Source organism: Lepidochelys olivacea (genome assembly GCF_965140295.1).
Source record: "Lepidochelys olivacea isolate rLepOli2 genome assembly, chromosome: 10".
Lineage (NCBI taxonomy): Eukaryota > Metazoa > Chordata > Testudines > Cheloniidae > Lepidochelys > Lepidochelys olivacea.
Genome location: NC_140420.1, coordinates 79943722 through 79959339, shown reverse-complemented (window position 1 = coordinate 79959339; position 15618 = coordinate 79943722). Strand labels below are relative to the sequence as shown.

At 37.1% G+C, this 15618-nt stretch overlaps 1 protein-coding gene across 3 annotated transcripts in view; it reads right to left on the bottom strand.

Annotated features, from left to right (window-relative positions):
* ZWILCH (zwilch kinetochore protein) overlaps positions 1-15618 on the bottom strand; it is a 28048-nt gene that overhangs the window by 2042 nt on the left and 10388 nt on the right. For all 3 annotated transcript variants that reach the window (XR_014713383.1, XM_084641743.1, XM_084641744.1), the window contains exons 9-18: positions 13286-13379; positions 11840-11895; positions 9973-10078; positions 8712-8791; positions 8313-8469; positions 6287-6315; positions 4462-4598; positions 3463-3558; positions 3248-3366; positions 2350-2474 (exon numbers count right to left, since the gene is read on the bottom strand). Coding sequence is in view for 2 of the 3 variants with exons in the window: in XM_084641743.1 (XP_084497869.1) it covers positions 2383-2474; positions 3248-3366; positions 3463-3558; positions 4462-4598; positions 6287-6315; positions 8313-8469; positions 8712-8791; positions 9973-10078; positions 11840-11895; positions 13286-13379 (966 nt within the window). In the remaining variant the exon portion in view is untranslated. The remainder of the gene's footprint in view (positions 1-2349; positions 2475-3247; positions 3367-3462; positions 3559-4461; positions 4599-6286; positions 6316-8312; positions 8470-8711; positions 8792-9972; positions 10079-11839; positions 11896-13285; positions 13380-15618) is intronic.

Sequence of the window (15618 nt, the reverse complement as noted above, 5' to 3'; positions counted from 1 at the left end):
TTATTCAATTTCAGCCATAAGACATAATTTAGAAATTTTACAAAGGCAATTCATGTCTCAATATTAATAGCTATCAAAATTCAACTGCAGGTTTTATCTTCCTTTATGTTTTGCCAAGTTTGCATTTTCTTCATTAGGACAACAGTTGGCTGAGATTAAATTGTTTCAAAGCTTGCCAATATATATTTGAAGGATAGGCAGATTGTTGGCAAGTTCTGTTGCTGGCAACCTGTTCATCACTGTATTTTTAAATTACCATGGAAGTGCTAATTTCGAAATATGAACATAGAATACTTAGAGCATATCATACTTCAAAATCTTAATGCCATTGCATAAACATTAACTATTCATCCCCATACAATAATAATTAGGTATTATTAACCCAAATTTTGCACATGGGTGGAATAAATGTGATAGGCTAACTGACTTGTTCACAGCCTTATGGTCAGAGTCAGAACCAGAAGCAAAGAATCCTGATGTCCAGTCCTATGCTTAGGCCACTAGACCTACCTCATCATTAGGTCCCTACCAAATTCATGGTCCATTTTGGTCAATTTCATGGTCATAGGATTATAAAAATTGTAAATTTCACAGTTTCCAATATTTAAATCTGAAATTCCACGTGCTGCAACCATGGGGGTCCCAACCTAGAAAGGGCTTGGGGAGGATAGGGGGGTTTGCAAGGCTATTGTAGGGGTTCATGATATTGCCACCATTTCTTCTGAACTGCTGCCTTCAGAGCTGGACAGCTGGAGAGTGGCAGCTGCTGGCTGGGACCCCAGCTCTGAAGGCAGTGTCGCCACCAGCAGCAGCACAGATGTAAGGGTGGCAACAACACGACAAACAGATTTCACAGGGGAGACCAGATTTCATGATCCATTACACATTTTTCACTGTGAATTTGGTAGGGCCCTACTCATAATACTTTCTTTATTACAGAATGTTACAGACAAAAAAATGTGATCCAAGGACTTGGACATGTGAGTTAAGATACTGTACCAAATTCAGTCCTGCTGTAAGCGAGTACAGCTTACTCAAGATGCACCTGCTTATACAGAACTGAACTAGTTCCCGAGTATGGCTAGCAACCTGCCATTGCTTGGCCTGAAATGATTCCTTCAAAGCAAGACTTTATGTTCAACTTTTACCAAAATTCCAAAACACAAACTCATTTGTGGATGTCAGGTTAACTGTGCACAAAACGGATAGATTTCTTAGCTTCTATTCAAGAAGAATGAATAAAAATCAATTACTTAAGAAAACACACACATTTAAACTGTATTTCAAAATTTAACTTTAATTTAAATTTTAATATGTTTTTATTTTTAAAGACAGATTCATTTATATTCAGTTTAGGCTTTAGCATAGGTTGTCATAAATTCAAATTTAAATAATCTATTAAAATAATTTAAATAAATCTGAATAAATAAAAATCTCATACACTGATTCAGTGAGCCCTTTTCAAACTATAAAGGCTGTTTTTTGGTATATAAAATCAGGGAGAAAACATCTTTAACTACATTTTGGGGTCAAACTTAATAATATGGTATGATCTATATCATTTTCAGTTTTGACAACGGAATGAATGCTGGCAGTTACTTTTTTCCAGATGTCAGTACTTACAGTTTCTGTTGTGCAGAAAAGCTTTAGCCTCAAGTTACTGAACAAATGTACGTTATGCTATACAATTAGATAAATGTGCATCCTCCTAGCAAAAAGTAGTACCAAATCTAATGTAAAGGCTATATTTAACTGTAAATCAAATCAACGTTTTAATAGTTATATGAATGTTCTTTATAAAAATAACTCAAAAGTACAAATGAAAACAAGTGATTAAAATCAATTATTTGCATTTAAAGGAATGTTGAATTTGGGCTAGATGAGAAGAACAACTCCAAAATATAAATATAGGGCTAGAGAAAACTGAAGTTCTTTTACAAAATTTAAATGGCACTGGAAGAGCATCTCTCCAAATAGGTTTTACTGATGTAACATCATGTGACACCAGCAAATATTTTATAATGCTGTTTGCTCTTGGTCAGCTACTTTGTACAATAAGCAATAAAAATAAAATTAAAACAATGTAAAAAAGTAGCATATTCATAATTTATAAACTATCAAAATTAGTTTTAAAAGCAATTACCTCTTATACTAATTTTTTAAAATAACTGCATGTTACAAAGTATTTCAACAAACTATACACATACTGTTCAATTATGGGTCTACGTAGATTCTAAACTTCAACACAACAAATAACTAACAAATATAGGGTATCAATCTTCCAACCACAAAATATATTTAGATATACTTCGGGAAGCAAATATGTTGACTATTTTCGATTTACTGTACCTTCTAAGCATCTATCTGTACACCAGCATTCTTTTATGTAAAATGCACCTGACTGCAGTTAGCCATGGTAATAAAATACATACTTTCTTCGGTGTTTCCATTAACTGTTGTATCACAAAGTACTCCTGCAGTACAAAAGAACTAAGTATTAACATGGTATTCTTACAAATGACAGCTCATAAGAAAGTTTGACATGATGGCTTCAAGAATCTGTTATAAGCACCACCTTCCACTGAAATTAATAGGCTCTCAAAATTATTTTGAAAGATAAGAAAATGTCCAAGATCTACTAAAATGTTAATCTCTTTTGTCACTGTCAAAAGAAAGGCAAATCAACTCTACACTGGTCCTATACTTGGAATTCTTCCCTAGTTTTTCAAGAGTTTTTTAAAACGTTGCTCCAGCCAACATGGTGAATCTGGACACCTACTCTTCACGTTGACAATACGTTTACCCTCTCTATTGGGCTCAGAAGCAGGATGCCAAAGTTCAAAGACAGTTATACTTAGAACTATGTTATAGTCTGTTTTAAAAGTAACTGTCAGGCTGGGGAGGGAAAATCATCTCACACTGAAAATTTTGTACCTCATATAGTTACAACTAATACCTAATAATACTATAACAGAAAGGTTTTTTCCCCACCTCATTTGTTTACTTTGTGTATGCAGCAACACTTTTTACATTTAGCCAGTTTCACTTTTTCTACATATAGTCAATTTCTCCCTTGCTGAAGAGATTCTTATGCATAAAAAGGAAATAAAAAATATTTAAGCCACACTGTTTAAAAAGTGCTGTATGAGACACTGGGTCAAACAAAACAATACATCACTAGTTAATTTAAAAAAAATTCAAGCTTACAGTATCATTTTAATATTTTATACCAGAAATGGTTCCTTACCTGGGTTGTTCGAAGTCATATGTTCAACAGGAGGACTAGTGCTAAGCTGATATACTGTTTTAACCTCCTTCTGACCAGGTACACTATTTATTTCCACCCTCCATATTTGTGCGTGATCACTGAGGGAACAATCAAATGGCACAAAAAAACCTTAATAATTATGTACTCAATCAAGATAGGAATTTCCCTATTATGAAAGCTGAGGTTTGGCTTACTTTTGATAGAACTTATTGACAACAGCTGGTCTGATTGGTAGCTGAAACACATGCTTCTCATTCAGAGGATTTTCTTTGTAGTATTTTATGCAGGACCTGTGATAAAAGCAGTCAAATACTGTTACTTATTACTTCTTGGACGAGTGTTTATGCAACTACTCAACCCCAGATAAATATACATGCAAAACTAACTACATTTTCATGCTTTCATGACAATAGATCAGTTACTATGCACTTGCAGAAAACCTTGATTCCAAAACTTGATTTTGGCTCTTGCTTCCCAGGTCAACAGAAAATGATCATATCACAACAGTGACTTCATAAGAGTTACTATACTTGACAAATTGCAATTGCACAATATTTATTCCTCACAAATGTTCCCTCTAAAACCAGGGTATTTTTTAGAATGGAAGGCTAATTTTTCACACTATCCAGTCACAGAAACTTTGTAGCATTGAAAATACATATGAAATATGTTGGGATTTTGCATTAGTTGAGAGCTAAATGGATGAAAGCCTCAAAAAATTGCAAGGTTTCAAAGCATGACTTGAAAGGGCTGATAAAACAAGACATGCAAGAAAGAATCTGCAGCAACAAAAAAGCTAAGGTTCAAAAAAAACCCACTAAATTTTTGTTTTTAATGTTATTTTGAAGGTATGTTCTTCTGAATACCCGTTTTACATATTTCAGAATGGAGGAATGGCTGGGATCTGAGAGCTCAGAAAGGAAAAGGAAGAAGAGAAGAAAATGAAAATTAGGATTCTAGTGAGTTCCCTGAATCCCTTCACAAGATGATGGGGAAAAGTACAAGGGTATTAAACCAGGGCAGAAAAATTGAACAGGAAGATCCAAATGCTCCCATTACAGTCCCCATTCCTCACAATCATTATCAATAAAATACAGTTTATAAAAAGTTTGCCTTTTGACTATATCTAGTTATTTAACTAATCCATTTATTATTGACATTTAAATGATGGAAAGTAAAAATTAAATAATTACTGCATCAAAGGGAAGAGGTTCTCATGTTTAAAGTGAAGAAAGACTGTGCAGCTGACCAATATTTCCAGCATATGATGAAGTTTTTGAATGCGATGAACCTGCTCCTGTAGCTCTACTGATGTGGAAATGAAGTAGTCCTAGAGAAGAAAATATACACTTGAAAACAAGACATAAACAAAGCTCTTAAAAGGTAACTATTGGTGTTGGGTGGGTTAAATATGCTAATCAGATGAGTACTCAATTTGTACACATTCTGAAGGTCAACTCTTTCTGCTACATTTGTCTGCCCCTTTTTTATGAGAAAATAGGGTATTGATTTATAAAAATCCTGTTCTCAGAATGCTTCATTAAGCATATTTCTTGTAACCGAAACACCATGCTTTCTTGCAGCCAAGAGAAGCAACACTCCATGCAACCCTACAACCATGAAGTAACCCTAGAACACGCAGTCTGTTGACGTTGAGTCAAATGCCAGTGAAGTTAGAATGTCACTCTTCCCTACTTTAAAAAAAAAAAAAAGTTTAGTGATGGTGAAAAAGACACTGGATTATACATGGGACATGTACAAAATAACTGGCAAAAGTTCAAGTTCCCTTTTAATCTGCAAATACACCCCAACCTTGACCTGGAAAGTCCACCTCTTGGGTGAGAAAGTAGTTTAACCTCCATGGCCATGCAATTTTTGGCTCTCTACTGAAAATACCAATAAAAATGCTAATTGGGATGGCTTGTGCAATATGAGTCTAGACTACCAATTCTTTTCACATGGGTCAAACAGCTGTAACATGGTGGTTACTTTGGATCACCACAGATGTGGAAAGACTACCAATGACTTCAGTAGGTTTGAATCAGGGCTTTGGTCTGGGTTTGAGCCAGAGAGCTGGAAATGAAATGTGGAGATGTCATACTAACAAAAATACTACCACCTTGCATTCATAGTGCAATTTTCATTCCTAGATCTGAAAGCTTTTTTACAAAAATGGGGAAGTATGGTCTCCACTTAGAGATGGGGAAAAACACACAAAGGTTATGTGACTTCTTGTGCATAAGGTCACACAGCAAGTCAATGGCAGAGTCTGGAAGAGAATCTAGATTTCCTAATCTACAATATGGTGCCCTACCCAGGGGACTAAGCTGCTGTTACCAACCACCTAAACTATTAATCCCACACGTTGATATTTTATCCATACAGCAATCCTAGTTTTAAGGAGGTAACAGACTTTTCATGATTAAGAATATGATTTGGAAGAAAAAGTGTTTTAATAGTAGAATTTTAGGACTGTCAGGGTTGACAGTGTTCACTTCAAATACGTATGAAACACCAATTCAGAGTGTTATTAACTTTTGAAAAGAGTGACAAACAAGCAAAACCTTCAGGGGCACTGAAATGCAAGAGCTACAAAACCAGATTTCTAACCGCAATCCTTCATGGCTGAATGTAAATTTTCTCTACTACTGAAGTTAAAATTTTGTTTCAACAGCTATAAGCACTCTATTCTCAGGAGCAGATCCAAATTAATGGACAGGATTTCACAGCTCCCGACAAAATCCTGGCCATGGTTCTATCATATTTTCAAGTGGAAGTAGCTCTGTAGATAAGGACATAGAAGGTGGTACCTCAGCTTTGACCTAATTTCTCCTTCCTTTACCCTCTTGCCAGAGTTAAAAAAAAGTCTTTAAAACACTCAATTTTCAAGGCTGAGAACTCAGAATATATGTTGTAATCCTGCAAATAGGCTTTATGAATTTGGAGAGAAAATTAAATCTAAACAAGTATATGTCAAAACTCTATATTGCTTTCAAAATAAGAATTAAAATATCTCACCAGATAGGTTAATGTTGCAAGTTCTTGGCCTGCAAAACAAATAAAGATTTTTTTTTAAAGAAACAAAAACATGCTAAAAGAAAAAGGAGTACTTGTGGCACCTTAGAGACTAACCAATGTATTTGAGCATGAGCTTTCATGAGCTACAGCTCACTTCATCGGATGCATTCCACGGTATGCATCCGATGAAGTGAGCTATAGCTCACGAAAGCCCATGCTCAAATAAATTGGTTAGTCTCTAAGGTGCCACAAGTACTCCTTTTCTTTTTGCAAAGACAGACTAACACGGCTGTTACTCAAAAAACATGCTACACACTGTGGCAGCTTCAGGCATAAGCAAAACAGGTGGCCACAGGAAGCCACACTAAGAGAAGAGTGCAATCACCACACCTGAGGACTTCTTTGTACTCACTGCTGTAAGTACAAAGAGAAACATGAAGTGGCTGGTGTTGGAGACAGTGGTTGCCAGCCACCAACATGGCATGTTCCATTCATGGAAATGCAAAGGGGCAGCAGACGTAGGCATAGCAGGTGCTAGCATCAGCTAGGTCACCAGCCCTAAAGTTCTCAATGCTTCTCCCTCCTAAACAGCGTAAGGTTTGAAGCAGCAGAAACAGGTGAGCAAATGAGAGTGCATACAGGTTGGCAGTGTGGTAGGAAGACTCAGGGAATGAAGAAAAGGTGAAGAGTGAAGCCTTGAAAAAAAGTAGCGTAGGCATATAGGCCCACATTAGATTGGGTGAACTATGGTTTTAAATTGAGCTGGGATATTAGCATGAGCAATAGGCCCAAAGCATGTGACCAAAAAGAATGAGAACATCAGAAAGAAAAGTTCTTGTGTTAAACTTGTAGTGACCCTTCAAAATACCAGTGTTATCTTATTTAAGGTTTGGGCTGAAGTAATAGTAATAAAACACAATCAACTGGGTATCAGGTGCAGTAATAATTGACTATATAAGAAAATCCTTCATATGGCCTTACCGAAGGTCCAATAATTGGCAATGACATCAATAGTTTGTTAAAGGGATATAAAAAAATAAACTCTTAAAGACTTTATTGGTAATACCTGCCAGACCATGATGGAGTCGACCACTATGGATCTAAGATATCCCTGAGCTTGGCCTGTTTAAGTATCCTGATCAAATGCTTATAAATGTTTTGTTACTATTTGGAGGTAGTAAACTGCTTATTATTTAGACTTTCTAAGCATGTTTAGAACAATTGTATAAATGCCATTTGACCTTTGGATTTAATAAAAGGAACGTATGGTTAAATTAGTCTTGTGGTAATAGCCTGATAAATAATAATTCCAACAAAGAGTAAGATAAAAGTGACAATGACAAAAATGAACAAAACAAAAAACAACAAAAATGGAGACAACAGAAGAATGGAAGCAAAAGAAACAATGCAACTGTGAGACTGAAGATAAAGCCACAACACCATTGAAGTAATTTTTTTTTATTTATTTTATTTTTTTTAATATCCCTACGTGCTAGCTTCTATTTCAAGGTTTGGCTCAAGAATGCAATTTATTAATTTTGTAAAATAAATGATACTGTCAGTATTCTTGGCTGTGTTCTCCTCAACCCCTTTTGATTACAAGAAGGGGGAAAGAGAGACAGTAAGGACGGACACACATTTTTTCCCCACCTAAAGCATTATCACACCTAAAAACAGGCTCTGGTTAAATAAATAGGATATTATTCAAATTTCTCCCTTCAGATTTTTTCAGACTGATAGGTTTCTATCATTTTGACATTTATGAAATCCTACATAAAAAGATTAGTTTAGAAATCTGTTACAGCCTTAGTTATAAGCCATAGTTATTTTGAGATAATTTTCAAATTAAAAGTAAGCAGAGGAACACACTAAGTCGTAAGTAAAGATTTTATGGGCAATAAGGAAAAAGGCTAAGGTGACAGAGAGGTGAAGTTAAAAAGAAGTCAAAAACAGAGGTGATGGATTGTTTGGGTCAAATAACCTTTTCTTGTGAATTTCCAGTCATGCCTTTAAATAACAGGTTTACCTATAAAACAACTGACATAATCTTTCTTCATTTTGTCCAGACCAATCTCCAGAAGCATTTGAATTGGAGTGACACCGCTGAGGGAAATAGCCTCCATAGCTCCATGATAAGATTGTTGAATCAACTTGCTTAGTAAACTGCTACTCCCTTGATGAATCTAAAAAAAATAAGATTTTTCTTGTAATATATAGATGAAATACACAGTATAATTTAAAAGCAAGACATTATAAAAAAAAAAAAAAGAGACAAGCTAATAGTGAACTATTTAAAAACTGAATTTAAAATATGTCAAAATGAGGAGTAATTTACAAACATTTAAAAGAAATGTATCCTACTTTATTTACACATCCAAAGCTGATATTTTTATCATGAAAACATATTCAGGATACACATACATACCCAAGGCTGTATCTCACCATGTTCTAGGGATTTTATAATCAGTGTGAAACACTCTACCAAGTCTTGATAGGAAGTGACACCTTGAGAGAAGAGTTATTCCAATATTTAATTTATAATGGCTACAAAAACATCTATCTTCCTTTATCACATAGATGATAAAAGAGTTGACCAATGCACAAAATGTAGGACTTTAAAAAACTCCAAGAACATAATCCCATAAATGTACTGCACAGAATGGCCCAAAGATAAGTTTAAATGTGTGACTGAACCAAGAGGTCTTGCACTACACCATGAAATTTGACAAGAGGTCTGTGAGAGCAGGTTCCAGAGAATGGCCCTTTACTGATAATGCCTGCCCTAGAGTACAGCTCCAGAACCAACAGTGAAAGCAACTCAACAGTTTATAAATACTGTTAACAGGACATGAGGAGAGAGAGCTGATTTCTCAGTTAACTAAGTCCTAGACCGTGTCAGGCTTTATAGACTGCAGTTCAAGGTGTTTGTTACAAACTGAAGTAAACAGATAACAATGCTTCATGCTCCACAGAAACTAATATATGCTCTTAACTGCTTGCCTCACTTAAGAGAGGAGTGTCTGCATTCTGCATCAGCAGAAACCATCAAGTACTGATATACCTGAGTAGGGTATATTATACATTTGTATAGAGTACATTTTAGTCATCTGCTTTTGATGTTACAAAGGCATTCATTAATGTGGCAATATTCACATCAGAAAAGAATGATCATGACTTCCAAGTCAGCCCTACAAGTAAAAAAGGCATTTATGTGACAAAACTGTCACTTGTTAATAAAAAAAACAGTAATTGATTTAATTAATAGGCCCTCAAGACTGCATATATTATTTGCAAAGGTTGACATCTATAACATTTTCTGAGGAACTACCTACTTTAAATATATTCCGTGAGCCCCAGTAAAGTCTATTTTATAGATAAATGGCTGTCACTAACAAAGTAAGTATGCACTATTTATTGCTAAACAGAACCAACAATCAACTTGGCAAAGAGAAAATGTGCACATACCACAAGTCACCATACTTTCCTATAATATCGTAAATAGAGCATGCTATCTTATGATTAAATGAATGACAATGATCCTTAAGCCTGTTTATGGCATAACCATCCTGAAGAGTTAATCAGTTCTTAAAACTTGGAGAAACTTATACCAATTTCTTAAAATATGTATAAAAAAGTGGTATAGGAAATGTGTAAAAGTTATAAAGGCAGTGAGAAAAAACACTTACTCTTTCTCATTTTGCACCACAATTGTTCAGCAAAATCCAGGTCTCCTCGCTCATTAAAAAGTGATTTTATTGAACTGTCCACTGCAGCAGAGTCACACTGGACTTTCTGAAAGAGAGAGTTTTACTTGAAAATGCTCCTTCAAAATGAAGTCAAACATTTGTCATAACATTCTAAAGCAGTGGTGTGCAAACTTGTCCAATCGTGCCCCCACCTTATCATTCACAGAATTTATTGCATCCCACCCTCTATTGCCACCTTTACTTCTGCACTACTACTGGCAACAGTGCTGCCTTAAGAGCTGGGTGGCTGCTAGGCAGGGCATTCATGTTGTTTGCAGTGCAAGAGGACTATATTTTTAATCCCGCTCCTGTCTTGCCCCATAATACCCATTCTATTTTTATCCTGTTCCCACTGTTATGATAGTGGGTTCTGCAGGACTCACAGGATCCCAGTTTCTTCACACAAACCCCAGAGAATCTTATATGCTCCAGTTTGCACACCGCTGTTCTAAAGATCCACATAAATCAAATCCTCTCCAATGGACAAGTCTATTCTCAAGATTAATATTTCTGCTCCTGCCCAATCAGTAGTTCGATAAATAAACGTATTTCATACCAATTAAGAAACATGCTTTTACCAAGTCTTAACAAACCAGTGAGGAGCCACAGTCCTAACCTCTTGGGAAACAGCTAATTCCTAAAGGTTATGTGCCCTCAAAAAGACATTCATGTTGGGAAGAAGGGTTTCTGGCCATTGCAAGGCAGAGCTTGACCAGAATTCTTGCCTAGAATGAGTAAAAAATGGATGCTGACTCCACTGTGACTTACAACTGGCTATACTAGTATAGACAGGAAGTACTGTCATAAACAGCTGCAGTGATGGAATTAGAGAAGCACCAGTAAAAGATATAACTACTACTGCACAGGTTTCACAGGTGATTTTGGTTTTTTGTTTTTTTTAATATATGACTTGCAATGCACCAAATACAAAAAAAAAAAAATTATTCTGAGCGTATGGTTTTCCCCATGATCTTTGATGCAGGACTAAAGTTTATGATTTTGTTGCTGTACATTAAATCACAGACTTGCAATCAAAATGGAAAATTTATTTGACTTAACCATCCCATAAAAAGAAAAAAAACTCAACTATTTGTGAGGAGGGAGGAAGACAAATAAATAAAAATACTAACATAATTACTAAATAACTACTAAAAATATTAAAATCCCTACAAAATTGTATGAAGTTATTTAAGGCAGGAAATTACCATAGTGGTGTGTGTTACGTAAACAGCTAGAAAGATAAATTTGCCAGTTTCCAGACCCTCCAGTAGGCCATGGACCACTGGAGAGTCAAACCAGCGGCAGAATGAAACTGGCACAGAGATCAAAGCGCTTCATGCAAGAAGGTCAAATAGCAGCATGAGACTGATCACTTTAGGAGATGAGAGGGGAAGATTAAGATGATGAAAAGTGATCGTGTTTGGAAGAAATCAGAGAGAGAAATCTCCAACCCATAGGTAAAGAGGAAGAGAGAGAAGGAAGCAGACCTTTGTGGAGTTAATCCACTCTTATCCATCAGGATTGGTGTTGCCTGCTGGAGAAGATCACAGCTACTTCTCTTTGAACATAACAATCAAGTACTAAAAGCTAAGTAAAACTCCGGGGAAAATGCTAAATTATAAAATATTGAGAGAGATTTTGAAAAGGCACAAATGGCATTTCGCGTTCAGTTAAGTGCCCAACGGCTACATGTACTTTGAAACAATAGATCTCCTACAGTTCCTGCTGAGTCAGGACAACAGGGGAAATTTTCAAAGTACTGCAGAGACAGTGAAAGAAACAAGAGGATGACTGAAAATACACATACCTCTGCATCATTTTTATGTACCGATGTATTAAATCCATCCAGTTTATTCTTTAAATCTAGAAGGGGGAGGGAAAGGAATTGCACCACTATAATCCTGTACAGCTGAACAACAGTATGAGTCTCAGATATGTTACAATTTTGGTCCTACTAACAGACATTAGCTGGATGGATAACAAATACTGACAGGTATTATCTTTCTTTGTGAGTCTTTCTATACACTGTTTCTTCTATTCAAAATTAGAAAATAGAATATTTGAGTTGGAAGGGACCTCAGGTGGATGATCTAATCAGACTTATGAAAAAAAATCCTCACCCACTAAAAAAGAGTTCATAATGCTGTCATGGGTTCCTTGCCCTCCTCAAGGGCGGGGAGGTGGAAGAGAAGGGTTTGGAGGTGTGCACACATGCGTTGAAAAGAAATCACCACTCTCCTGCATCTAATACATTCAGCTGCATAATGGAAGGATTTGTTATATTATTTCTATATGCCCATCAATTAAGGACAGTTTAGTCTGGGATGGTCCCTTCTTGTGTATTTTTAAAGTAAATTGTTTTGTCAGTTTTTCACACTTACTTTTACAATATTCAATAAATATACAATATTTTACAATAACTTTTACAATAGTTGCCTAGTGATAGCTTGTTAACACCTATCCTCTCTTCACTAATGCTGAAACGATGGTTTTATTGTTCATCAACATCTCTGGTTTTCTTCCTTACATTTTTTTGCTTCTCTGTTAGTCTATATGCAAATTTGTGGATATTTTCAGTTTCATTCTAAAGTTCTCCGTTTCTCTTCTTCTATATCCATTTTCTATAATCTTAAACTTGCATGTCTGTAGCCTCTCTGACATGAATTTTGCGCTTAGTGGCCAGAATTTTTAAAAGTTACTAGTGATTTTTGGAAGCCTCCGTTTGAGGCACCTTAAAAAGGATGTACTTTCAAAGAGTGGGCATTTGGCACTTTCTGAAATTCAGGATAATTTTGGATAACACAAGTTGGGCACACAAAGATTGGTGTACTGAAATCACTAGTCACTGAAATCTTGGCCACTATGTTTACATGTGTCTTTCCTGTCTCAGTCTGTAAACTGTTGTACAAGAGATTTTTATTTGTCTCATTTCATTTTTTCTTCCTATTTTCCACAACATGGGAAAAACACTAAGGTTTACCCATTGCACAGGACTCTCATGATTTCACCAGGAGAGTTAGAGGTATACAAAGTAAACTGTTTCTTGAACACTTCTGGTGGACTACAGTACCTTTATAAATTACCATTTGCAGTTCCAATACTATCATAATCTTATGTGGCATTTTCATTTCATTCTTGTGAAATTTTAAGTCCCTTGCAATTTTTTTCTTAACATAAATTTTGATTACAGGATTTGCCCTTCTCCACACAATTTCACCCAATCATAGCATCTCAAATTATTAAACAAAAATACCATTCAGAAGTTCCTGGACGAGCTCAACCGCTGATTCAGCTACCAAAGGCTCAGGCCATTCAGTCACACCAGTCTTCAAGCCTTCAGCCAGAACCTAAGAGCACAAAAAAATCCAGAGACACTTATTTTGTTTGAGGTTCTGCACATAACAGAGAATATAAAAGTGTATTAAACTTGCAAAGAAAAATTACCCACCATATGAAAATTTCACCAAGAAATGTATATGGTATGCAATACTGCCAAGCTAATGCTGTGTTAGACATGTTTGGAATGTTCTGATTTGTGTGTTCTTTATTTCTCAACCTTAACACTGCATTAAAAATTATTTTGCATTAAATATATTCATGTAATTTCAAAGAACCTTTTAAACAGCTACGGAGATTCTAAATAAGAACACCATCCAATTGTGGAGGTAAATGCTCGGTTGCGCAGGTGGTGTCAGAGATAGATCTTTGGATTCTTTGACCCTGGAACGTTGTTCCAGGAAGGATTGCTTGGAAGAGACGGGATCCACCTAACGAAGAGAGGGAAGAGCATCTTCGCAGGCAGGCTTGCTAACCTAGTGAGGAGGGCTTTAAACTAGGTTTGCCAAGGGATGGAGACCTAAGCACCGAGGTAAGTGGGAAAGAGGGTGCAACAGGGGAGCCCTCCTGATTCGCACTGAGACAGCAGGGCAATCAGCTAGTTATCTTAGGTGCCTGTACACAAACGCAAGAAGCCTGGGAAACAAGCAGGAAGAATTGGAAGTCCTGGCACAGTCAAGGAACTATGATGTGACTGGAATAATAGAGACTTGGTGGGGTAAATCACATGACTGGAGCACTGTCATGGATGGGTATAAACTGTATAAAGGACAAAGATATACTGTTTAAAGGTATAAAGGACAGGCGGTGGAGAAAAGGTGGAGGACTTCCATTATATGTAAGAAAGCAGTATGATTGCTCAGAGCTCCAGCATGAAACTGGAGAAAAGCCTGTTGAGAGCCTCTGGGTTAAGTTTAGAGGTGAGAGCAACAAGAGTGATGTCGTGGTGGGCATCTGCTATAGACCACCAGACCAGGAGGAGGAGGTAGACAAGGCTTTCTTCGGACAACTAACAGAAGTTTCCAGATCGCAGGCCCCGGTTCTCATGAGGGACATCAACCACCCTGACATCTGCTGGGAGAGCAATACAGCAGTGCACAGACAATCCAGGCAGTTTTTGGAGAGTATTGGGGACAACTTCCTGGTGCAAGGGCTGGAGGAACTAACCAGGAGCCATGCTCCTCTTGACCTGTTGCTCACAAATAGGGAAGAATTGGTAGGAATAGAAGAAGTGGGTGGCAACCTGGGGAGCAGTGACCAGGAGATGGTCATGTTCAGGATCCTGACAAAAGGAAGAAAGGATAGCAGCAGAATACAGACCCTGGACTTCAGAAAAGCAGGAAACTGATGGGCAGGATCCCCTGGGAGACTAATTGTGGGGGAAAGGAGTCCAGGAGAGCTGGCTGTATTTTAAAGAAGCCTTATTGAGAGCGCAGGAACAAACCATTCCGATATGCAGAAAGAATAGACAATATGGCAGGCGACCAGCTTGACTTAACAGACAAATCTTCGGTGAGATTAAACACAAAAAGGAAGTTTGCAGGAAGTGGAAACTTGGACAGATGACTAGGGAGGAGTATAAAAATATTGCTCAAGCATGTAGGGGTGTAATCAGGAAGGCCAAAGCACAGTTGGAGTTGCAGCTAGCAAGGGATGTGAAGGGTAACAAGAAGGGTTTCTACAGGTATGTTAGCAACAAGAAGATGATCAGGGAAAGTGTGGGACCCTTACTGAATGGGGGAGGCAACCTAGTGACAGAAAATGTGGAAAAAGCTGAAGTACTCAATGCTTTTTTTGCCTTGGTCTTCACAGACAAGGTCAGCTCCCAGACTGCTGCACTGGGCAGCATAGTATGGGGAGGAGGTAAGCAGCCCCAAGTGGTGAAAGAACAGGTTAAGGACTATTTAGAGAAGCTGGACATGCACAAGTCCATGGGGCCAGATGCAATGGATCTGAGGGTGCTGAGGGAGTTGCCTGATATGATTGCAGAACCATTGGCCATTATCTCTGAAAACTCATGGCGATCGAGGGAGGTCCCGGACAATTGGAAAAAGGCAAATATAGTGCCCATCTTTAAAAAAAGGGAAGGAAGAGAATCCACGGAACTACAGACTGGTCAGCCTCACCTCAGGCCCTGGAAAAATCATGGAGCAGGTCCTCAAGGAATCCATTTTGAAGCACTTGGAGGAGAGGAAGGTGATCAGGAACATGGATTCGCTAAGGGCAAGTCATGCCTGATCAACCTGATTG